At 38.9% G+C, this 24,997-nt stretch overlaps 1 protein-coding gene across 8 annotated transcripts in view; it reads right to left on the minus strand.

Moving 5' to 3' along the window:
• RBFOX1 (RNA binding fox-1 homolog 1) overlaps positions 1–24,997 on the minus strand; it is a 333,478-nt gene that overhangs the window by 119,473 nt on the left and 189,008 nt on the right. For 7 of the 8 annotated variants that reach the window (XR_006391053.1, XM_044303355.1, XM_044303360.1 and 4 more), the window contains 2 exons: positions 6,986–7,118; positions 1,309–1,348 (listed from right to left, as the gene is read on the minus strand). Coding sequence is in view for 7 of the 8 variants with exons in the window: in XM_044303355.1 (XP_044159290.1) it covers positions 1,309–1,348; positions 6,986–7,118 (173 nt within the window). In the remaining variant the exon portion in view is untranslated. The remainder of the gene's footprint in view (positions 1–1,308; positions 1,349–6,985; positions 7,119–24,997) is intronic. The other variant, XM_044303359.1, reaches the window with a different exon arrangement.

Here is a 24,997-nt window from a genome sequence, read left to right on the forward strand (position 1 = left end):
TAAATATTTATAAAAGTTGCTTTTACAGCTAAAACCAGCCTCAGAAAATGGAATAAAAGGTAAGTTTTTTTTTTTTCTATCAGTGTTAAGAGCCCTACTTGGCTATATGACTATTAGGGTATGCTGGAACAAGGTGACAGAGCCTCTTTAAATCTGGCCACACACATAAGATAAAAATGGGCAGAAAGGACTGAGTTTCAAAATGACATAAGAAAGCGAACAGCAACTACTGTCTGCCAATTGATGTGTCATGCGTTTTTTTTGTTTCAGCCAATTTGGGCTAAGAAGGGTTCTCCAGAAATGATTTAAAATGGCTGCCAGCAACCTATCCTTGAATTTGAGAACGATTGGTTGCCTCTACCTGAAAAGCTACCTAGGGGAAGGACTCACTATACTGCTTTACAATAGATAATAATTAGGGGCCAGCAAACCGAGCTTCAGATCCAAGACCCAAAGTCAATGCGTTCAAAAACTTTGTGTTAACACTAAGCGGAGACCTGTCTCTGTACTACAGTAAAATGTATGTACTTCGGCCAGGCAAAATTAGTTAAGTCCAAAGTCGCGCCAGATTCTACGAGTCGGCTTTGATTCTACGACTTTAAAAACACTTTAAAATAGGAATCAGAAGTCAGCTTCGGTACCGAGGTACCAGCCGGTCAACTTCAGATTCCTGTTTTAAAATGTTTTTTTAAGTCATAGAATCAAAGCCTGAAGTTATTCACTGAAGTCTCACCCGACTTCGGACTTAACACATTTTGATGTTGCATGGAGACCGATCTCCTAAAGCATGAAAACAAAGTTTTTGAATGAATCGACTCTGGATCATGGATCTGAAACTCAATATTATCACCCCTAATGGCAGTGATGTGATTCTGCCTATGATATACAATCATGGCTGAGCAACCTAACAGGAAAACTCACCAATATATAGCGTATGCAAATGTTAGAGCATAGTGTGTAGTGAGGCCTTGCCCTCTCACCACCCAAGCTGTGCACGTGGAGGCAACCAGTCCTGCTCACATTCTAGGGCAGGTTGCTGGTAGCTATTTTAAATCATTCCTATATTAGAAGTCTACTGCACAATGGGCCAGTACACAATGCTTTAATTTACAATCAAATGCAAATCTTCTCATGTATGCATTTAAAGTGTAATACATAAATTATTATATAAATTAATATATATGTATTTACATGCCTACATGAAAAGCAAAATGCATTTCACAACATTAACTTTAGACAAGACCATCTCCTTTCTCATAACACAAAGCAATCACCATCCTATAAAATGATATGCATGTAGATACTTACATAAATATCTGCACCATAAAATCCATCCTGGTAAACAACACTGCAAATACAAACAAAAAAAAGAAGACACAAATCAGTAGAAGAAAACACACGGCCACCTAAGCCTGAAAATTAGATTTTGCTATAATTCGGCTTACCTCTTTGTGTGTTTACACGTGATAAAACAGTGTGCATATTCACATGTTCATTCCAGCATTGCATGCTCTAGTTAATGCTGAATTTAGCCTAGTTAATGCCAATATGTTGAGGTCAGATTCTGAGCAGACTGAAGAATATCCATGTGTGTTATAGAGATTTTCAGGGCTTTATGAAGCTCAACACTGGAGAAGACTTCATAGTGTAATTCTAAATGTGTGACTTTATGTAAACCAAATTGGTCTTAGATATCAGAGTGCATTTGAAGTGTGATATCAATATGAATTTTATATCAGAAGAATAAATAAATGCATTTTTTTAGAACATTTTGGCTCTGAACACTATTTTACAATTCCAACTAAAGTCTCATACACACGTCAATGTTTCAGATCATCAGATTTTTCAAATCACAGCAGTTAAAATCTATTTCATTGCGAAAAGCCATATGGTAAGCAATCACTTACATATATAACCATACCAATGAAACTACTTACAGTGGGGCAAAAAAGTATTTAGTCAGCCACCGATTGTTCAAGATCTTACACTTAAAAAGGTGAGAGAGGCCTGTAATTTTCATTATAGGTATACCTAAACTATGAGAGACATAATGAGGGGGAAAAAATCCAGAGAATTTATTTGCAAATTATGGTGGAAAATAAGTATTTGGTCAATAACAAAAGTTAATCTCAATACTTTGTTATATAACCTTTGATGGCAATGACAGAGGCCAAACGTTTTCTGTAACTCTTCACAAGGTTTTCACACAATGTTGCAGGTATTTTGGCCCATTCCTCCATGTAGATCTCCTCTAGAGCAGTGATGTTTTGGGGCTGTCGCTGGGCAACATGGACTTTCAATTCCCTTCAAAGATTTTCAATGGGGTTAAGATCTGGAGACTGGCTAGGCCACTCCAGGACCTTGAAATGCTTGTTACGAAGCCACTCCTTCATAGCCTGGACGGTGTGTTTGGGATCATTGCCATGCTGAAAGACCCAGCCTCGTTTCATCTTCAATGCCCTTGCTGATGGAAGGAGGTTTTCACTCCAAATCTCACAATACATGGCCCCATTCATTCTTTCCTTTACACGGATCAGTCGTCCTGGTCCCTTTGCAGAAAAACAGCCCCAAAGCATGATATTTCCACCCCCATGCTTCACAGTAGGCATGGTGTTCTTTGAATGCAACTCAGCATTCTTTCTCCTCCTAACACAAGTTAAGTTTTTACCAAAAAGTTCTACTTTGGTTTCATCTGACCATATGATATTCTCCCAATCCTCTTCTGGATCATCCAAATGCTCTCCGGCAAACTGCAGATGGGCCCGGACATGTACTGGCTTAAGCAGGGGGACACTTCTGGCACTGCAGGATTTAAGTCCCTGGCGGCGTAGTGTGTTACTGATGGTGGTAGCCTTTGTTTTTTTGGTCCCAGCTCTCTGCAGGTCATTCACTAGGCCCCCCTTTGTGGTTTGGGATTTTTTCTCACCGTTCCTGTGATCATTTTTACCCCACGGGGTAAGATCTTGCGTTGATCCCCAGATCGAGGGAGATTATCAGTGGTCTGGTATGTCTTTCATTTTCTAATAATTGCTCCCACAGTTGATTTCTTCACACCAAGCTCCTTGCCTATTGTAGATTCAGTCTTCCCAGCCTGGTGCAGGTCTACAATTTTGTTTCTGGTGTCCTTTGATGGCTCTATGGTCTTGGCCATAGTGGAATTTGGAGTGTGACTGTTTGAGGTTGTGGACAGGTGTCTTTTATATTGATAACAAGTTCAAACAGGTGCCATTAATACAGGTAATGAGTGGAGGACAGAGGAGCCTCTCAAAGAAGAAGTTACAGGTCTGTGAGAGCCATAAATATTACTTGTTTGTAGGTGACCAAATACTTATTTTACTGAGGAATTTACCAATTGATTAATTAGAAATTCTACAATGTGATTTCTAGTATTCTTTTCCCCCATTCTGTCTCTCATAGTTGAAGTGTACCTATGATGGAAATTACAGGCCTCTCTCATCTTTTTAAGTGGGAGAAATTGCACAATTGGTGGCTGACTAAATACTTTTTTGCCCCACTGTATAGCTAAAGTACAATTGACAACTGCATTGATCAGAATTCAGGAGCAGTTTCTATCACAAAGCATGGACATCCTTGCCCCCAAATGTAACACGTGAACCCAGCCTGCTGTGCAGTCTTCATATTGCTGCAGCTAAGCACCATTTTATTTGTAATCGTTAGGCAGTAAACTGCATAACCACATGGCCAATAACAAGTAAACTGCTTTTAGCGGCAGTACATTTGAAAACGGCGCCAATCTACATGCTAGTGGAGATTCGGCAACAACGCAGGCCTTTCTTGGCCATGTTTTGGTTGACAACATGTCAATCCTGTTATGTACTATTGTTAATGGCACATCATTTTTGTAATGGACTTCAAGTTCTCAAAAATGTCTCCCAGATGCTGGCACATTTGGTATGTATACTGATCTTTGTAGAATGCTCACTGAGGCAATATGGCACAAGATTTACATCTATGTCGCAAAAAATATATATATACAGTACAGACCAAAAGTTTGGACACACCTTCTCATTCAAAGAGTTTTCTTTATTTTCATGACTATGAAAATTGTAGATTCACACTGAAGGCATCAAAACTATGAATTAACACATGTGGAATTATATACATAACAAAAAAGTGTGAAACAACTGAAAATATGTCATATTCTAGGTTCTTCAAAGTAGCCACCTTTTGCTTTGATTACTGCTTTGCACACTCTTGGCATTCTCTTGATGAGCTTCAAGAGGTAGTCACCTGAAATGGTTTTCACTTCACAGGTGTGCCCTGTCAGGTTTAATAAGTGGGATTTCTTGCCTTATAAATGGGATTGGGACCATCAGTTGCGTTGTGGAGAAGTCAAGTGGATACACAGCTGATAGTCCTACTGAATAGACTTTTAGAATTTGTATTATGGCAAGAAAAAAGCAGCTAAGTAAAGAAAAACGAGTGGCCATCATTACTTTAAGAAATGAAGGTCAGTCAGTCTGAAAAATTGGGAAAACTTTGTAGCGATTGATGGTTTTTGTGACTGCACTTGGGGACACTTTCAAAGAAACTGGCTCACATGCGGACCGCCCCAGGAAAGGAAAACCAAGAGTCACCTCTGCTGCGGAGGATAAGTTCATCCGAGTCACCAGCCTTCAGAAATCGCAGGTTAACAGCAGCTCAGATTAGAGACCAGGTCAATGCCACACAGAGTTCTAGCAGCAGGTCTGATGAGTCCAAATTTGAGATCTTTGGTTCCAACCACCGTGTCTTTGTGCGACACAGAAAAGGTGAACGGATGGACTCTACATGCCTGGTTCCCACCATGAAGCATGGAGGAGGAGGTGTGACAGTGTGGGGGTGCTTTGCTGGTGACACTGTTGGGGATTTATTCAAAATTGAAGGCATACTGAACCAGCATGGCTACCACAGCATCTTGCAGCGGCATGCTATTCCATCCGGTTTGCATTTAGTTGGACCATCATTTATTTTTCAACAGGACAATGACCCCAAACACACCTCCAGGCTGTGTAAGGGCTATTTGATCATGGAGGAGAGTGATGGGGTGCTGCGCTAGATGACCTGGCCTCCACAGTCACCGGACCTGAACCCAATCGAGATGGTTTGGGGTGAGCTGGAACGCAGAGTGAAGGCAAAAGGGCCAACAAGTGCTAAGCATCTCTGGGAACTCCTTCAAGACTGTTGGAAGACCATTTCAGGTGACTACTTCTTGAAGCTCATCAAGAGAATGCCAAGAGTGTGCAAAGCAGTAATCAAAGCAAAAGGTGGCTACTTTGAAGAACCTAGAATATGACATATTGTTTCACACTTTTTTGCTATGTATATAATTCCACATGTGTTACTTCATAGTTTTGATGCCTTCAGTGTGAATCTACAATTTTCATAGTCATGAAAATAAAGAAAACTCTTTGCATGAGAAGGTGTGTCCAAACTTTTGGTCTGTACTGTATATATATATATATATATATATATATATATATATACTAAATGGTAAATTGGCTTCCTATGAAATTGACCCTAGTGGGTGTTGGGTATTAGGAGCTATAAGGCAGCTACTGGCTCTCCCTCTTTATAATGTTCCCTGCTCTTTAGGTCCCTTATGTGAGAAAAGCGTTTACAAATGGTTTTGTCAAAAACACAGAAAAAAACAAAGCTTGTGAAGGAGGCCTAGATCAGCTTTTTTTATGAGGCTTATGTGTCTTGAATGCTGGATGTTATGGATGGAAAATTTTAACAAATCTGTACATTTATCTTTGCTTTTTTCAGCTTTTTACATACTGATAGTCCTGGTCCTCTGTCACCTGCAGATCTGAATCGCACTAATGAAATTCAGCGCACTCATGGTTTCTGATTCTATACGGTCATTTTATCACAGTTTCTTCTGAGACACAGTCCCAGGATCTTCTATTACCAAAGATATCCCTATGCTTAGCTGAAGCCTTCAAATTCTTATTATTAGTATGGTAGTTATAATTTCATATCCTCCAGAACAACCATTTTCACACAGCTAAATTGTAGCAGACCTGAAATTGTTATTTAACCGTCTTATTTACACACTGTGTATCTGAGTTCACCTGCGTCCTGCGGAAAAATACTGTGGGAACAGGTTGTGATCTCATGATGAGTTCTGGCAAACGACACATTCAGCCTGCTACTTATATATTATGTGTATGCCCTACAAAATTACAGTTTTTACCTATGAATACTTCCTTCCATAAGACTGAAAACTGAGATAAAACTGCCAAGCGTTCTAAACTCCCATTTTAATATATAATAGCTTTCCTTCCAGTTTATGACCGTGCAGCATTATGTTTATGCCATATTTATTTACTTTGGTCAATAAACTTTATATCTTCAACTTCTTCTTTAGTGCTCAAGTCAAGACTAGTAGCGGCTCGGGTTGATGTTTAAAATTTAGAAGGCTGGAAACCATAAATATATACATTTCATCCACATAAGTGAAAAAAAGCCATCATTGAACTACTTTCTTTGTTTCTGTGTATTGTGTGGATTGGGTATATTGTAGGCTATGTTGGATTGCATATTTTTTCATAAAGGCACCTGCATCCAAGAATGACACAAAAAAATTGAGTATTATTGCCTTTAAGTCATATTAATCAGAATCTGAGGGGAGTTGCACAGTCGCAGATTCATCCCACCTCCTTAATGACCAGATGTTTGCAATCATCAAAGATACATCTTCAATTGTAACAATTTCTTTGTTTCAGTGGCATTTAAGCTTTAGTGGAATTTACATAACAACATGTGACATATCAAATGCTTAAAGCCACCAACCATGACAGTACAAATTACAGTCATTTTTCAATAGCCTGTGCAAGGTGCACAACTTCAGGCACTTGGCCTAGCAAGATGCTGTGTTTGTTTCTGTTTGAAGACAAAAACAGCATGGATTCCTCTCTACCACAGTTTATTTTTGCTACAGGGAAAGAATTAGAATGGTATAAATGAATTAAATTATTACCCGCCATAAGCAGGAATTGGAGGAGGAGGTGCTGCAGCGCGAAATGTGTTGTAAACTGTACGTCCTCTGCCTCTGAGGTGTGCTCCTCGGTACGCAGCAGCAGCTGTTGCAGCAGGATAAGGGAAGCCAGGTACTATAAGTGAAAACAATTATATTATGATTATTATGATTATACCAAACTATTAATGATACATAATAATCAAAAGTTATTCCACAACAGTTACACATGCCATATTCATTAATGCTGGGGTTGCACCTACACTTTTTAGCTGTTTTAATTGATTTTAACTATTGATCTACAGCAGTACTCCAAAGTGGTAAATTGATTTGTATCCAATTTTGTGCTCTGCAGCTGTCACTTGATAGTTAAATCAATCAAAAGTGCCACAAAAAGTCTAGGTGTAGCCTCAGCCTAAAGATCAAGGGAATTTTTGCATCATGCTCATCTTTTGTGGCTTTTGAAGAACCGTGCTCAGCAGAACAGCAGAGATGACTCAACAGATCTTTTCCTACCTATTGATGAAGAGTATCCAGAAAGAAAGTGAAAAAATCTGTTCTGCTGGCAAATGGCACAGTCCTCTGATATAATGTAACATGCATATATAAAAATCAAGACATATGTTTAAAAAAATCTCAATTAAAAAGGTTGTCCCATGAAGACAACATCCTCTATTCACTCTGGGACTCCAAAAGAATGGGGTCTATTCTCACCCATTTGAAAGGAGCTGTGGCCACCTAACTGAACAGCCACTACATTGAGTTCTTTGGGACTGTTGCAGATAGCCAAGCACTTGTACTCGGCTATCTCCAGCAGTCCCATAGAGTTCTATGGTGGTGGACACTACAATGGGGAACATGGGTCAGTATTCATGATTGACAGGGGCCCTAGTGATTAGGTCCTCTCCAATCAAACTTTTGTGAACAGTTGGTAGGCTGTCTTTCATGGGGCAACCCCTTTAATAGAAATCTAAAAGTAGCAAAAGAAAGAACTTTGAGAGGTCTCTACACAGTATTTCTTTCTAGCTTATGTGTTCTTCAGGTAGAATGATGGTTCTAATGACAATAGACCAATAAAGTTTTCTTTCCCTTTTTCATATTTTAGATCTCTATCTTATTTTCTGACATGTTAACCATAAAAAAATAAAAATAAATCATGCATGAATGGGGGCCTTAGTCAGAATTGCCTCTTAAAACTAATCAAAGATGAGCTGGCCGGATTATTTTATCTAACTTTCACCATCAGGTTTTCTAGAATACCTTAAACTAAATGAAATACAGCAATTCCTTTAAATTCTCTATTTAGCATTGGGAATGTTATAAAACCCTAATGCTAATCTATCAGCAAACTGCAGGTGACAGGAAGGCCTCTGACAGTAGATTTCTCTCCTGCCTTTAAACATTTTATGAATATTGGGAGAGTCACTTATAGAGAAGGATTTGAGTGTCCTTATAGATGGTAGATTAAATAACAGCATATAATGTCAATCAGCTGCCACTAAGGCCACCAGGATATTGTCATGCATTAAACAAGGCATGGACTCGCGAGGCAGGGATGTAATACTACCACTTTACAAAGCGTTGGTGCGGCCTCATTTGAAATATGCAGTTAAGTTCTGGGCACCAGTCCATAGAAAGAACGCACTGCAGATGGAAAAAGTACAGAGGAGAGCGACTAAACTGATAAGGGACATGGAGGGTCTTAGTTATGAAGATAGATTAAAATAATTGAATTTATTTAGTCTTGAGAAGAGATGTCTAAGGGGGGACATGATTAAGATATACAAATATATAAATGGGCCATAAAAAATACAGTAAAAAACTGTTACATGTAAAATGCCCTCAAAAGACAAGGGGGCACTGCCTCCGACTGGAGAAGAAAAAGTTCAGTCTCCAGAATCATCAAAGCTTCTTTACTGTAAGAACTGTGAAGCTGTGGAATAGACTTCCTCAGGACGCGGTCACAGCAGGAGCATTGGACAGTTGTAAAAAGGGTTTAGATGAATTCTTAAAAGTAAACAACATTAATGCTTATGAAAACGTGTCGAAATCTTCATCAATCGAGTCTCACTTCCTTCTGGGATTCACATCTCCACCTATCACTTGGTTGAACTTGATGGACTTATTTTATTTATTTTTTAACCGTATCAACTATGTAACTATGAACCTAAAGGGAATGTGTCATCCAGAAATAACCTATTGTTTAAATCATGTTTTTCTGTGAAACATATTTTTTCACATTTTTGGTGTTTTTTTTTTCTTTCTATGTACGTGGTGATTTTCCATGTAACTATCTATATCTAAAATATATATATATATATATATATATATATATATAATCCTCCAAATTTTACACTAGCCACTAGACCTTATATTAGGTCATGTTTTTAGTAGCTATTATCATTATCATAACAGGCAGAATAACAATAACAATTAACACCAATATATAGCGAACACAGAATCCACCATACACAATAGGTGATATCACAGCTTATCTACTCCCTCTTGACCCCTACACAGGTCACAGAGCATGCCTTGAAAAATCTCTAATATGTCAATGTGGTTCCCTCTTGTCGATTGTGTCTATGGTCCATGTAGCTGCTCTCAAAAGACAAGAGGACAGAGTAGCCAGTGTGAAAATGGCTAATATAATTTATATACATTTTTAAACTATAAACAGTGACATGGACATTTTTTTTTAAATCACCAAAAAAAAAATTAAAAATGTGTTTAACAATAGGTAATATTCTCATGACACATTCCCTTAAATTCTGATAAAAAAATTGGGAAATTACTATTTATGCAATTCCCTAACACAGGATATTCTTATAGGTTCCTTTTTGCTAAACAGAAGCTTTGCATCATGCACCAAAGAATATGTTATAGAAGTGCCGCCATTTGTACTCAGAACGCCAGCAAATAAAAGAGGATGAAAAAAAGATTTTTAAGACAGCAACTTTCCAAAATGAAATCTATATACTGTCTGCAAAATTGGAAAGAAAAAGTTTTGCCTCAGCTTATAAATGACTGTATTCAGGATGTTCTATATTCATTTTGCATTATTTATTTATTCTCGGCTATATTTCCAGTGAGGCACAGAAAACCAGAGTATTTCACTGTCTGTAATATTTCTTGATAGCAGAGTAGCAGGTTTTGAAGTAAGGGAAATGAGAAAACAAAAAAGAACATTTATGATCTGCAGAAAGCTGGGCTTGTAATGCCTGTGAGAGGCATTACTGAAATCATGCTAACCCATCCATTATCACCTGGCTACAGCACCTTCCAGGCTTTACGAGATTCCTTTCAGCAAAGAGCAGGGTTTACAGTAATTCTGTCAGGATTTAGATGTTGAGATATAACATGAAACAGAATGTCAACAATGAAGAGCAATAGAGCATTCTGTTTAAGGGAGCAGAATATGGAATAGTGTGAGTTTACTGCAGCCGTTGTCATTCAGTAATGTGCCAAATGTGAATATGTACCAGTAGGTGGGATGGTAATTAAATGGTAGTATAATAAGCGTTATGATAGGTTCTTCCTTACATCATGGAATAATAGAGTCCACGAGACTTAGGTTATGTTCATATGCATCAGGAATTTCTAAGACAGAAGAGCAGTTCCATTTATCTGAATGGGTTTTTTTTGGCGGTGGAAAGCCTATGGATTTCTGCTAGGTACATTTAAAAGGTTGTGCACCTTTGCTGGGGGAGGGTTTGGCAAGTCCCCTGCTTGTGTCTTGGTCAGACCTGTGGATTAAAACATGGCAACTTTTCTCCCCATCTTCAGCTGCTTCAGTGCGCTCCCAGGATGTAAACTTCCATTTAGTGCCACTGCAGCCAATCACTAACGACAGCAGTCACCTGCTCCTCCTGCATCACATGACCATTTGATATTATGCAGGTCACCACTGCTGCCACCGATTGGATGCAGTGCAGTAAAAACTGAACTTTACATCCTGGGAGCGCAGCAGAGCCGCCAAGGTCGGAAAGAGGAGGAGCAGGGAGCCAGTGCTAGGATGAAGATAAGTATGCTTCCCTTAGCAGATCTGTACTAGAGGGGGGAGGGGTTGACAACTTACCCCAAAGTTGAACAACCCCTTTAAGTTAAATCTGTTGTGTGAATCCACCTTTACAAGAACCACCTTACACCCATTTTTAAATTGACTTTGTAAAACATGAACATGCCATAAAATAAACAGCTATATTGAAAGAAATTCTAAAGATTAATAAAAAGTAACACTTAAACAGGTTTTTCAGGAGTTTGATATTGATGACCTATCCTCAGAATAGATCATCAATATCTGATCGGTGGTGATCCGGTTCCTGGCACCCTGCTGATCAGCTGTTTGTCTCTCTGAAGCTCCATGGCCTCTTTCTAGGCCAGAGATGTCATGTTCATCCGTTGCATGACCTATTTGCAGCTCAGTCTCATTCAAGTGAAGCGCTGTGGTCCTAGGTTAGAAGACAACCATGGACAGCATCAGCATGAAGTTTGTATGTTCTCCCCATGTTTGCGGGGGGTTCATTGGTTTCCTCCAGGTACTCCGTTTTTCTCCCACACTCCTAATACATACTGATAGGGACCTTAGATTGTGAGCTCCAGTAGGGACAGTGTGATTCTAGTGTCTGTAAAGCGAGTGCTGCAAGCACAGTCTCTAAACAATGGATGTCGCTTTTCATGGTAAGGCTGAGTTCACATCAGCGTTCAGCCTTTCCGTTCTCCTGCTCCATTATAGGAGCAGGAGAACGGAAAGGACGGATTGGGCACATAACTGAGGCGAGCGGAGCCTACAAACCCCATAGACTATAATGGGGTCTGTTAGGTTTACGCTCAGAAGATAATTTTGGAGCGGAGACGAAAGTAGGCTCAGCTCGGCTCAGTTATGTGCCCAATCCGTCCTTTCCATTCTCCTGCTCCTATAACGGAGCAGATGAACGGAAAGGCTGAACGCTGGTGTGAACGAAGCCTAAGCTGTTGGAAGGCACTGGGAAATTGTGGCCTCTTTAATCAGCTGATTGGCAGGGCTGCCAGATGCTGGAACTCCTCAATTTTGATATTTTGAGGATAGGCCATCAATACTGAACCCTAAGCAAATCTTTTTAACTCAATTCCATACAAAATATGTTCATGCATCCCTAAGGATGCATGCAACCTCAGTGAAACCCCTAACTTGTATATTAGGCAGATGTGATGGAGAATAAGTGCAAAGGTGGCCATACATAGGAGATTATTGTTGGCTTAACTCACCAATCCTCTAATATTTATGGGGGTGTCCTGATTATCAACCAATGTAAGGATTGGGCTTCGAAATGCCTTATCCTTTTGTTCTCAGGGGCGATAAACAAAGGTTTACGTTTGTCTCATATCTGCTATTTCTGAGTCCATTGTTCACGAGGGAGTTCTTATCAGTGACTTACAGATATGTATACACATGTACACAGAGAATGCTATCAATCACTGATAACACTTCTTACATGGACAATGAAGTCAGAAATAACAGAGATATAAATGAATAATTTACGTTTTACTGAATCTTTTCCACAATCTGTATATCTATGAGCTCAACTCCTCCTGCTTTATAACATGCTGCCTGCAGATTACACAAAATTGTGCAGTGACAGGTTCCCTTTAATTATAAAGAGAAAAAAATGTGCCTAGTTGTTTAACCTCAGTGAAATATTAAAGGACAGATTTGGAAAATAAAATGCATTTCTATCAGTCATGTTGCTTTGTCTTTTTAACGTAATTAATCCATATTTCATATGCTTGCTGAAGAGAAATATATATTTAATTAAAATTTCTTTGAATTTCTGCGACCTACCTGCATTATGTGAGATACTGTGAGAAGCAAACAAAACTAGCGGAGTATGAAGCGTAGGCAGACTATGCACATTTTAGGGACAAGGCTATATTTATAGAACTACTGTATACAGTGTACATATGACCTTACAGATATAGATGCTTTTTAGTCTGTCAATCCTCACAAGAGAGATGTAACATGATATTATCTAGTGGGCTTCTGAGAATTCACATTTTAGAAATCTTCCACTTCCCTTGAACAGATCAGTAGGCATTTTGAAGAAAACAAATCCCAAACCTAAGCAAAAGTAGGACAAATGGCCAACAAGCTACATACAGATCTGTGATAAAAAGAGACTTTAACACCATATTTTTTTGTTTTGTGTTATGTAGTTACATAGTACAGTTGAAGAAAGTTTAACCAAGAGAGGGGCATGATGGGAACTAAGGGTAGGAGATTGAGAAATAGACTTTTACACATTTATATAAGTATTAATATTGAGTTCTAGGAAATTATCTAAGCCTTTTTTTAAACCATCTATTATTCCTGATGCGACCACGTCCTGAGGTAGACTATTCTACAGATTCACAGTGAAGAAACCTTGTCAACTCTGGAGAGTGAACTTTTTCTACTCCAGACAAAGGCAAGTCTTTTCACCTTTTTTTTCCTGTGGGCTATTTATTTATTCAAATAGGTTAACCATATCTTCTTTAAACTCACTTCTTAAGACTAAAGAAATGTAATTCTTTTAGACTGTCTTCCTAAGATCTTCATGTCTCTTATCATTTAAGTCGCTCTCCTTTGTACTTTTTCTAGCTCCAGAGCATCCATTCTATGGACTGGTGCCCAGAACTGAACTGCTGATTCCAGATGAGGCTGCACTAATGCTTTGTAAAGTGGTAAAATTACATCCCTGTCCCGCGTATCTATGCCTTGTTTAATACATGACAATATCCTACAAGCCTTAGAAGCACTGAACCATGAGGTACACAACTTTTAACCGAAGACTATTCAGAATAGGAATCATTGACCACAAACTCCCTGGATATGGTTCTTTAGCCAGTTTTCACTTCAATTAAGTACTTGCTTAGGCTACTTTCACACTCATGTTTTGGCTTTCCGTTTGTGAGGTCCATTCAGGGCTCTCACAAGTGGTCCAAAATGGACCAGTTAGCATTTTAATGCATTCTGAATAGAAAAGGATCCACTCAGAATGCATCAGTTTTCATCAGTTCAGTCTCCATTCCGCTTTGGAGATGGACACCAAAACGCTGCTTGCAGTGTTTTGGTGTCCATCTGATGATACTGAGCCAAACGGTCCTGGCACACAATGTAAGTCAATGGGGACATATCCATTTTCTATGACACAATCTGGCACAATAGAAAACAGATCTGTCCTCCATTGACTTTCAATGGTGTTCAAGACGGATCTGTCTTGGCTATGTTAAAGATAATACAAACGGATCCATTCTGAACGGATGCAGGAGGCTGTATTATCTGAACAGATCCGTCCATGATGGATCCGCACAAAACACGAGTGTGAAAGTAGCCGTGCTCTACTTTCTATAGATGTTATGTTACCTATTAAATGCCTATGAGGGACAATTTTAAATGCATTTGTAAAGTTCAAGTCAGATAAACATGGTAAAAAGGGAACCTTAAATTGGGGTTGTTGCCAATTATGAATTTGGGGTGCTGACATGACATTTCGGGACTGGACTAGTACCTTTATCAGGTACTAAATGGGTATTCTCTGTATTATTGTGTGACAATGGCTGCTCTCAGTGTATGCACTGAAGTGCTGCTCTAAATATGGAGAAATTTGCCTTTTAAAAGGACAGGGTTTGCTTTTTACAGTTTAGGGGCAATAAAATGGTATTGTGTTCATTGTTGCCAAGTGTTTGACAAACAGTGACACAGTACCTACCTGTGGTTAAACATCTAAACTTCTATCTCCTCGGTGTTGTTGGGGGTTCTATATATTACACCAGGTTTTATTTTCTCAATCTTTATTCCCATTTTTTAATTCCACTATGGTTTTAGCATCCTCATCATCCTAACCAAAAATTACTTCTTTCACAGAAGCTTTCATATGAGTTTTAACATATAGACACACTTCACCTCCTTTCTTATTTGTCCTGTCTTACCTAAAAAGTGTAAAAGCCTAAAGATTAACATCCCAGTCATGAGAATAGTCCAGCCATGTATCAGTCACACCAACTACATCTATGAGTTCCTCCAGCTCTGTCATTTTGCTTGCTAGAATTCTGTCACTTGTAAACATACATTTTAATTTACTATTTAAAGTTCCACACTCATTTCTCAGATTGTGAATTATTGAGATTATATGGCATCTTAGTTTTTATTGTTTATAACATGTAGAATAGATCTCCCTATCCACTGCCCTAATAACCCCTCTTGTCCATTTGTCATCCCACCAATATATTCTGACACCTAACTGACCTCTCCACAATTTTACTTTTTGTCTTACCCCCTCCCCTCTTTATTTCCAGTTTTCATACTCCTTTACCCTCACTAGAATTATCTCCTTCCATTCAGAAGCAATCCATCTTTGAATACAGTTTGTACCCTAAAGAAAAGTCACCCAAGTGCTCTAGAACCTAAACCTTTCTGCCCTAAACCAGGGCTTTCTGAGCTTCCACTGTTTTTCCTGTGTTGCATATGGCATAGGCAGTATTCCAGAAAATGCCACCTTAGAGGTCTTTTCCTTAAACATTATCTCAGTTTTAACAACAAAGAACAATTATGGGAAAGCAAAATATTCATAGGGAATAGCTGCTGTTTTATCACTTGAATGAGGCACCCCCATATAAGCAGAAAAGAGGCTGCACTACTTACACAAGCATCACTGCACCTACAAACAGCTCATCAGCAGAGGTGCCAAGAATCAGACACCCCATCTAATTTTGGTGGTGAGGATAGAATAGACTATCAATATCCTTATCCTGAAAAAACTCTGAAATTAGTCAATTAGATTTTTTGGGGATCTGTAAATTAGTCCATTAACATACAGAATGATAAATGTATAGCTTAATTTACTTTCACTAACCTGGGTACAGAAATATCTGTGCATTATCCAGTCTCTAAATACTACAGAAGACATACACACCTAAGTACAAAAGAGCAAAATACGTATGGGCTACAAACTGCACATTAAAGTCTTAGTGCTAGAAAAGGCAGATGCGAAAACCAGCATGGGGCAGATCCTACACCAGACTCATAAAAATATAAAAGCCTTGTAATAGGCAATTATTCTTTTAATTTGTGCAGTGGTGGAGATTTGCATGAAAATACCATATGCCTAGAGAAAGGTGTGCCCTCAGCCAGAAATACACATAGAAACACTTTATACACTAAAAGGCTTTCCTAGAATCTGAAAACATTAGCAACATACTGTATATATCTAGGTCACTTTACTAAGGAGTTAATTTCTGATTGGAAATTTCAACAGAAACTAACAAATATCAAATATAAAATTGAAGCAAAACACAAAGCACAATTCATATCGCTGTTGTGATTTGCACAGAAGAGAACACCTATAGGGACAATCTATCAGAGATGCTGGACAATAAATTAGAAACAGAACGGCATAATAGGAAGCATGCTGGGGTGGGACAAATAGGATCATTTGTATCATACTGGCTGACAACATCAGGAGCTAAAGATCAGATTTTGCAGCTGTTCAAAGATTGGTACGAAGTTCAGCACATTACATAATACAATATGTGCATTTTTTGCAAAAACTGTGAGGTAGATAAAATGTTCATTAATGTGTAATATATATATACACACACACACACACACACACATCATTGCCTTTTTATACAGCTTAATGATGTGATGTGTCAAAACTTCTGCAAATAGCCTTTACTAATTTGTTTGTAAATTTAAAATGTAGTCTTTTTTTAGCCTTATTTTTGTTCTCTGCAGGGTTCAATTGTTTATTTTGCTGTACACTGTAAAAAAACAACAACATGTTTCTCGCTATCTGGAAACCATCAACAGGCTGTTGTTAACTGATCTGTTAGTATGTATCTTACTAATGTAGTTTAGTGCTTTAAATGTATTATCCCAACTGGAACATTTATGATATATTAATAGGATATGCCATAAATGTTAGTTAGATGTGGGTCTTATCTCTGGTGCCCACTCCTATCTCCAGAATAGAGCCCCAAAGTGAAAGGAGAACACAGTACACATGTGTGGCATCTTCTCTATTTAGTGCTATGGACTGCTGAAAATGTCCTAGCTAGTGCTCGATTATTTTCGTATGTCCTATGTGCAGCTTTCTGGAGATAGGAGTAAGTCTGGGATGTGGGGTCCACACCTATCTGACATTTATGGCAAATCCTATCAATATGCCATAAACATCCTAGATGGGAGTTCCCCTTTATGTGCCAAAAGGTGCATAAATGTGTAAGATGTATAGTATTGAATACTTAATCTCAGGTTGGGTTTTTCATAATATCTTACTGCCATTTTACACAAAATATAAGTATAAAATTTGTGTTATATTTCATGTTAAAACTAATATGTTTTAGCCAAGGTCTTAATGTATATCCTTCCATCCCACTTGCTTTTGTTTATCTGGTAGCAGATCAGTTTTATACATGGCCCAATTCACACGGCTGCATTTCAGTTCTGCATTCATTTTAATGGGGCTGGAAAAGACGCGGACAGTGAATGTCCAGTTTTTGTCCTTTTTTGTGGACAAGAATAAGCATTTCTAACAGAATGTGGAACATGTGGAACATACAAGGCCAATATCTGTGTTTTGTAAATCCACAATTTGCGGACTGCAGGATGGATATGGTTGTGGGACTTGAGACTGCTAAACATGGAATCCAATTGTAACAAGCATTTATCCTTAGGGAAGTCAATGATAGAAATATGATTGCCCACATCAAACAGTCCACATTTCACAGGTCTTAGGGCTGTATTACATCAACAGATTTTCTGACCAATCATTGGTCAGATGGCTGTTTACACACACAGATCTTTAGTTATGCACACCAATAGCTATTGGTCTGATTGGACAGAAGTTGGTCAGATGATCTGTTGGTGTAATACAGCCCTTGGTTTGGTACTGTATATTACCTATAGAGATGTTTTGACAAATGAGTAATAGGGTTTGTAATACCAATACAATTTTGTTGTGCTTGGAATATAGTGATTATTTAGTGCTATATTTTCCATAAACTCAATGTTATTTAAATAAGCTCCATTTCAACTTTATTGGCAATGAAATGCGAGAATTGATATAATTAAAACAATAATTTTTACCATTGCACTAAAATTATAGCCTTATTTCCATCATGTTGCCTAGTGATGGGATAAAACCATAGCTTGAGCCTATATTTTATGTAAGTCTCTTTTGCTTTTCATAAAGGATCTTCTCATTAACAATGCATCGAAGGAAAACAACAAAAAAAAAAATTCTAATTAATGAACAGGCCTAATCACTATTCCCCACATGGAAAAGTCATTTTTCACTGTTCGTTTTTTTTCAATGTAATCTCAAAACTGACATAACAGGAAAGCAATGGGCAATCAATCCTTTCCCATTAGTTTCTTTATTATTCTTATTGAAGAGAAATGCAAACTGCTTGTTACTGTAGTCTATTACAACATGCAAAAACATGATAAAAAAATATTATGAAAGGCAAGATGTGTTTCTTCACGACTCGGTGTAACAATTTGTTTTACAAAAAAGACAATAAATGACTTGTGAATTGTCCCTCAGCTTGCTTCACGCTGGGCGATTAGTGATTAATTACCTTGCTGCAAATTGACATGGCACAAGGAAATTGACACAGCCCTGATTAATTAACTTTTTATGTGAGATACTTATTTACAAAACATTGCGCACTGTAATTGAATCCTTTTACACAAAGTCACGCTAGAAAGGTTTTAGTCAAACACAGATTAGTCCAAATTTCAATGTTAATCTGGCTGGCAATTGTTCCTTTTAGTGCGAAGCTAAGAAGAAATATCAACATTTTATTCTGCTAAAGCGGTGTGCTCCCGAAATAAGCAACAAACGTGATGTTAGAGCAATATTTATGTTCTCTCTCTTATTCTCTGCTTGCTGGTAGGTCACAGCTGTGACCCAGCTAGCAAAATATCAATGCTTATAATTACAAGCCAGTAAAAGGATTCTTTGCAGGTTGATGTACGTTTTATTGGACCGGCATAGAAGAATTACACAGACGTGTTGTACAAGTGCTTTTAAGACTACTAAGGTAGACACCTTTGTACCTTGGTGTCATTTTTAACTATGATTGTTTTTTCAGCTACCATAGTCAACTGCAATATCTAACCTAAACAGAACTGTGGATTTCAGTACACACCATGGCAGCTGTTACGTTACTTAAAGATATATTATTCCAATATAACATATATAAACCGAAAAAAGTATATACCAATTAATACATGTTTTTTCTGCTCCCTAAAGTAACATGTTATAAGTATTTGGAATAATTAGCTTTTTTTCCCCCTTTGGAAATAACGCCACACTTGTCTATAGGTTGTCTAATGTATTGTAGTTTAGCCTCATTTACCTATAAAGAAGAGCTTTGTATCTTGGAGCAATCAAACCCTTCATTCTTATCTCATAAATTGCCTTTACATCAATGACAAGGGGAGACACTGTAGAGGGGACAGGGTGGATCAGTTGCTAAGGCACTGCTAACGAAGCTCTGCAAGTAAGGCTTCTTGCCCCAGAGCTGTGAAATCACTAACCATTTTATCTAACTCTAACTGTGACTCCGTCATGAGTGGCCAATAATAACATGACAAATACATTTACTGTAGTATAATGGTAACATCAAGCTTTTTCAATGTAAGTAATCAGGCTACTTAAATGTAAACATGTAAAAGGTGTAGCTGCTATATTCAGTGCTGCCCTGGGAATAAAATAAATAACTTTTCATAGGGCCTACAGCCTACAATCCGCAGCTTTAGTCCTACAGAATGGCTCCCATCTATCCTTCGGTTCGCAGCTTGGTAGTGATGTGTAGAGATGGCCTTGCTGTTCGCCCGGCGGTCGTTTTGCGGCAAACTTTGCCCGTTTGCGGTTCACCAAATGGGCGAACATATGGCGTTGTCCACCGGCGCCATATTTTTTTGCATTGTGAAGACCTTTGACCCATGATACATCCTACCTTACAAATAAACCTGATCTGGCTGCCATTTTACATTCAGTCTTTTGCTAGTCTAGAGAGAGGTTGCTGTGTGGAGCAGGGACAGACTGTTAGGGACACCAAACGCTAGCAAATAGGGCCACAAAATTCCTTTTAAGGACTAGTATAGGTGTGCTATCGATAGGTGTGACTTACTGAGGGGTGTAATACACTTCTAATATACTTTCTAACATGGAAAGTATATTATAGTGCATTTGCATTGTGCAGCAGTTGTGTGCGGTTCTGCTGCGATACCGCAGCTACACAGAGGGACAAACGCCATTGGAACAAATAATTTCTAATGGTGTGATATACCAGTTTCCCCCCCAAAAAAGTGATTGAGGCAGGAGTGTAATATACTAATTATATACTTTCTATATAGTTCAGTTGAGTAGTGCAGCATTTGCTTGCGGTTTTGCTGCGTTACCTCTGCTCACAGAGTGACAAACACTATTAGAAGGAATAATTTCTACTGGTGTAAAATACCAGTTGCCCCCCAAAAAACTGATTGAAGCAGGGGTGTGATATGCCACTAATATACTTTCTATATAGTGCATTTGGGTAGTGCAGCATTTGTTTGAGGTTTAGCTGTGTTACCTCAACTACAGATAGTGACAAACGCCATTGGAACAAATAATTTCTACTGGTGTGATATACCAGTTGCTCCACAAAAAACTGATTGAAGCAGGGGTGTTATAAATAGGGATGAGCGAACTCGAACTGTATAGTTCGGGTTCGTACCGAATTTTGGTAAAAGTCCGGGTTCGGGTTCAGTGTTCGTCGCTTTCTTCGCGCTTTTGTGACGCTTTCTTGGCGCTTTTTGAAAGGCTGCAAAGCAGCCAATCAACAAGCGTCATACTACTTGCCCCAAGAGGCCATCACAGCCATGCCTACTATTGGCATGGCTGTGATTGGCCAGAGCACCATGTGACCCAGCCTCTATTTAAGCTGGAGTCACATAGCGCCGCCCGTCACTCTGCTCTGATTAGCGTAGGGAGAGGTTGCGGCTGCGACAGTAGGGCGAGATTAGGCAGATTAACTCCTCCAAAGGACTTGATTAACTGATCGATCTGCAGCTGTGGATCATTGAGCTGCTGATCCTCAATTGCTCACTGTTTTTAGGCTGCACAGACCGTTTGTCAGTCTCATTTTTCTGGGGTGATCGGCGGCCATTTTGTGTCTTGTGGTGCGCCAGCACAAGCTGCGACCAAGTGCATTTAACCCTCAATGGTGTGGTTGTTTTTTGGCTAAAGCCTACATCAGGGTGAAGCTGTCACACCAAGTGCATTTAACCAGCAATAGTCTGTTCATTTTTTGGCCATATACAAAATCAGGGGCAAGCTGCGCCTGTCACCAAGTGCATTTAACCCTCAATGGTGTGGTTGTTTTTTGGCTAAAGCCTACATCAGGGTGAAGCTGTCACACCAAGTGCATTTAACCAGCAATAGTCTGTTCATTTTTTGGCCATATACAAAATCAGGGGCAAGCTGCGCCTGTCACCAAGTGCATTTAACCCTCAATGGTGTGGTTGTTTTTTGGCTAAAGCCTACATCAGGGTGAAGCTGTCACACCAAGTGCATTTAACCAGCAATAGTCTGTTCATTTTTTGGCCATATACAAAATCAGGGGCAAGCTGCGCCTGTCACCAAGTGCATTTAACCCTCAATGGTGTGGTTGTTTTTTGGCTAAAGCCTACATCAGGGTGAAGCTGTCACACCAAGTGCATTTAACCAGCAATAGTCTGTTCATTTTTTGGCCATATCCCAGTCTAATTCTGTCACTAAATCCATACCGGTCACCCAGCGCCTAAATACTAGGCCTCAAATTTATATCCAGCTAAATCTGTCCCTAGTGCTGTAGCTGGGCGAGTTATTTAGTGTCCGTTCAAGCACATTTCTTGTTCTGGGTTGAAATACAATTCCCAATTTAGCAATTTCATAATTTAGTGGTTCCTGCTATATCAGAGCTCTTTGAAATCTATCCCAAAAAGGGTATATAATATTGAAGGTGCACATAGGGTCATTCAGAGTAACTTCACACACACCCGCTACTGTGTATTTCCAAGTCTAATTCTGTCACTAAATCCATACCGGTGACCCAGCGCCTAAATACTAGGCCTCAAATTTAATTCCCTCTAAATCTCTCGTTACCCACCGCTGTACTGTTGTTGCTGGGCAAGATATTTAGTGTCCGTCAAAGCACATTTTTTGTTCTGGGTTGAAGTACAATTCCCAATTTAGCAATTTCATAATTTAGTGGTTTCTGCTATATCAGAGCTATTTGAAATCTATCCCAAAAAGGGTATATAATATTGAAGGTGCACATAGGGTCATTCAGAATAACTTCACACACACCCGCTACTGTGTATTTCCAAGTCTAATTCTGTCACTAAACCCATACCTGTCACCCAGCGCCTAAATACTAGGCCTCAAATTTAAATCCCTCTAAATCTCTCGTTACCGTTGTCCTGTTGTAGCTGGGAAAGTTATTTAGTGCCCGTCAAAGCACATTTTTTGTTCTGGGTTGAAGTACAATTCCCAATTTAGCAATTTCATAATTTAGTGGTTCCTGCTATATCAGAGCTATTTGAAATCTATCCCAAAAAGGGTATATAATATTGAAGGTGCACATAGGGTCATTCAGAATAACTTCACACACACCCGCTACTGTGTATTTCCAAGTCTAATTCTGTCACTAAATCCATACCGGTGACCCAGCGCCTAAATACTAGGCCTCAAATTTAATTCCCTCTAAATCTCTCGTTACCCACCGCTGTACTGTTGTTGCTGGGCAAGATATTTAGTGTCCGTCAAAGCACATTTTTTGTTCTGGGTTGAAGTACAATTCCCAATTTAGCAATTTCATAATTTAGTGGTTTCTGCTATATCAGAGCTATTTGAAATCTATCCCTAAAAGGGTATATAATATTGAAGGTGCACATAGGGTCATTCAGAATAACTTCACACACACCCGCTACTGTGTATTTCCAAGTCTAATTCTGTCACTAAACCCATACCTGTCACCCAGCGCCTAAATACTAGGCCTCAAATTTATATCCAGCTAAATCTGTCCCTAGTGCTGTAGCTGGGCGAGTTATTTAGTGTCCGTTCAAGCACATTTCTTGTTCTGGGTTGAAATACAATTCCCAATTTAGCAATTTCATAATTTAGTGGTTCCTGCTATATCAGAGCTCTTTGAAATCTATCCCAAAAAGGGTATATAATATTGAAGGTGCACATAGGGTCATTCAGAGTAACTTCACACACACCCGCTACTGTGTATTTCCAAGTCTAATTCTGTCACTAAATCCATACCGGTGACCCAGCGCCTAAATACTAGGCCTCAAATTTAATTCCCTCTAAATCTCTCGTTACCCACCGCTGTACTGTTGTTGCTGGGCAAGATATTTAGTGTCCGTCAAAGCACATTTTTTGTTCTGGGTTGAAGTACAATTCCCAATTTAGCAATTTCATAATTTAGTGGTTTCTGCTATATCAGAGCTATTTGAAATCTATCCCAAAAAGGGTATATAATATTGAAGGTGCACATAGGGTCATTCAGAATAACTTCACACACACCCGCTACTGTGTATTTCCAAGTCTAATTCTGTCACTAAACCCATACCTGTCACCCAGCGCCTAAATACTAGGCCTCAAATTTAAATCCCTCTAAATCTCTCGTTACCGTTGTCCTGTTGTAGCTGGGAAAGTTATTTAGTGCCCGTCAAAGCACATTTTTTGTTCTGGGTTGAAGTACAATTCCCAATTTAGCAATTTCATAATTTAGTGGTTCCTGCTATATCAGAGCTATTTGAAATCTATCCCAAAAAGGGTATATAATATTGAAGGTGCACATAGGGTCATTCAGAATAACTTCACACACACCCGCTACTGTGTATTTCCAAGTCTAATTCTGTCACTAAATCCATACCGGTGACCCAGCGCCTAAATACTAGGCCTCAAATTTAATTCCCTCTAAATCTCTCGTTACCCACCGCTGTACTGTTGTTGCTGGGCAAGATATTTAGTGTCCGTCAAAGCACATTTTTTGTTCTGGGTTGAAGTACAATTCCCAATTTAGCAATTTCATAATTTAGTGGTTTCTGCTATATCAGAGCTATTTGAAATCTATCCCTAAAAGGGTATATAATATTGAAGGTGCACATAGGGTCATTCAGAATAACTTCACACACACCCGCTACTGTGTATTTCCAAGTCTAATTCTGTCACTAAACCCATACCTGTCACCCAGCGCCTAAATACTAGGCCTCAAATTTATATCCAGCTAAATCTGTCCCTAGTGCTGTAGCTGGGCGAGTTATTTAGTGTCCGTTCAAGCACATTTCTTGTTCTGGGTTGAAATACAATTCCCAATTTAGCAATTTCATAATTTAGTGGTTCCTGCTATATCAGAGCTCTTTGAAATCTATCCCAAAAAGGGTATATAATATTGAAGGTGCACATAGGGTCATTCAGAGTAACTTCACACACACCCGCTACTGTGTATTTCCAAGTCTAATTCTGTCACTAAATCCATACCGGTGACCCAGCGCCTAAATACTAGGCCTCAAATTTAATTCCCTCTAAATCTCTCGTTACCCACCGCTGTACTGTTGTTGCTGGGCAAGATATTTAGTGTCCGTCAAAGCACATTTTTTGTTCTGGGTTGAAGTACAATTCCCAATTTAGCAATTTCATAATTTAGTGGTTTCTGCTATATCAGAGCTATTTGAAATCTATCCCTAAAAGGGTATATAATATTGAAGGTGCACATAGGGTCATTCAGAATAACTTCACACACACCCGCTACTGTGTATTTCCAAGTCTAATTCTGTCACTAAATCCATACCGGTGACCCAGCGCCTAAATACTAGGCCTCAAATTTAATTCCCTCTAAATCTCTCGTTACCCACCGCTGTACTGTTGTTGCTGGGCAAGATATTTAGTGTCCGTCAAAGCACATTTTTTGTTCTGGGTTGAAGTACAATTCCCAATTTAGCAATTTCATAATTTA

The sequence above is a fragment of the Bufo gargarizans genome, chromosome 8 (assembly GCF_014858855.1).
Source record: "Bufo gargarizans isolate SCDJY-AF-19 chromosome 8, ASM1485885v1, whole genome shotgun sequence".
Classification (NCBI taxonomy): domain Eukaryota; kingdom Metazoa; phylum Chordata; class Amphibia; order Anura; family Bufonidae; genus Bufo; species Bufo gargarizans.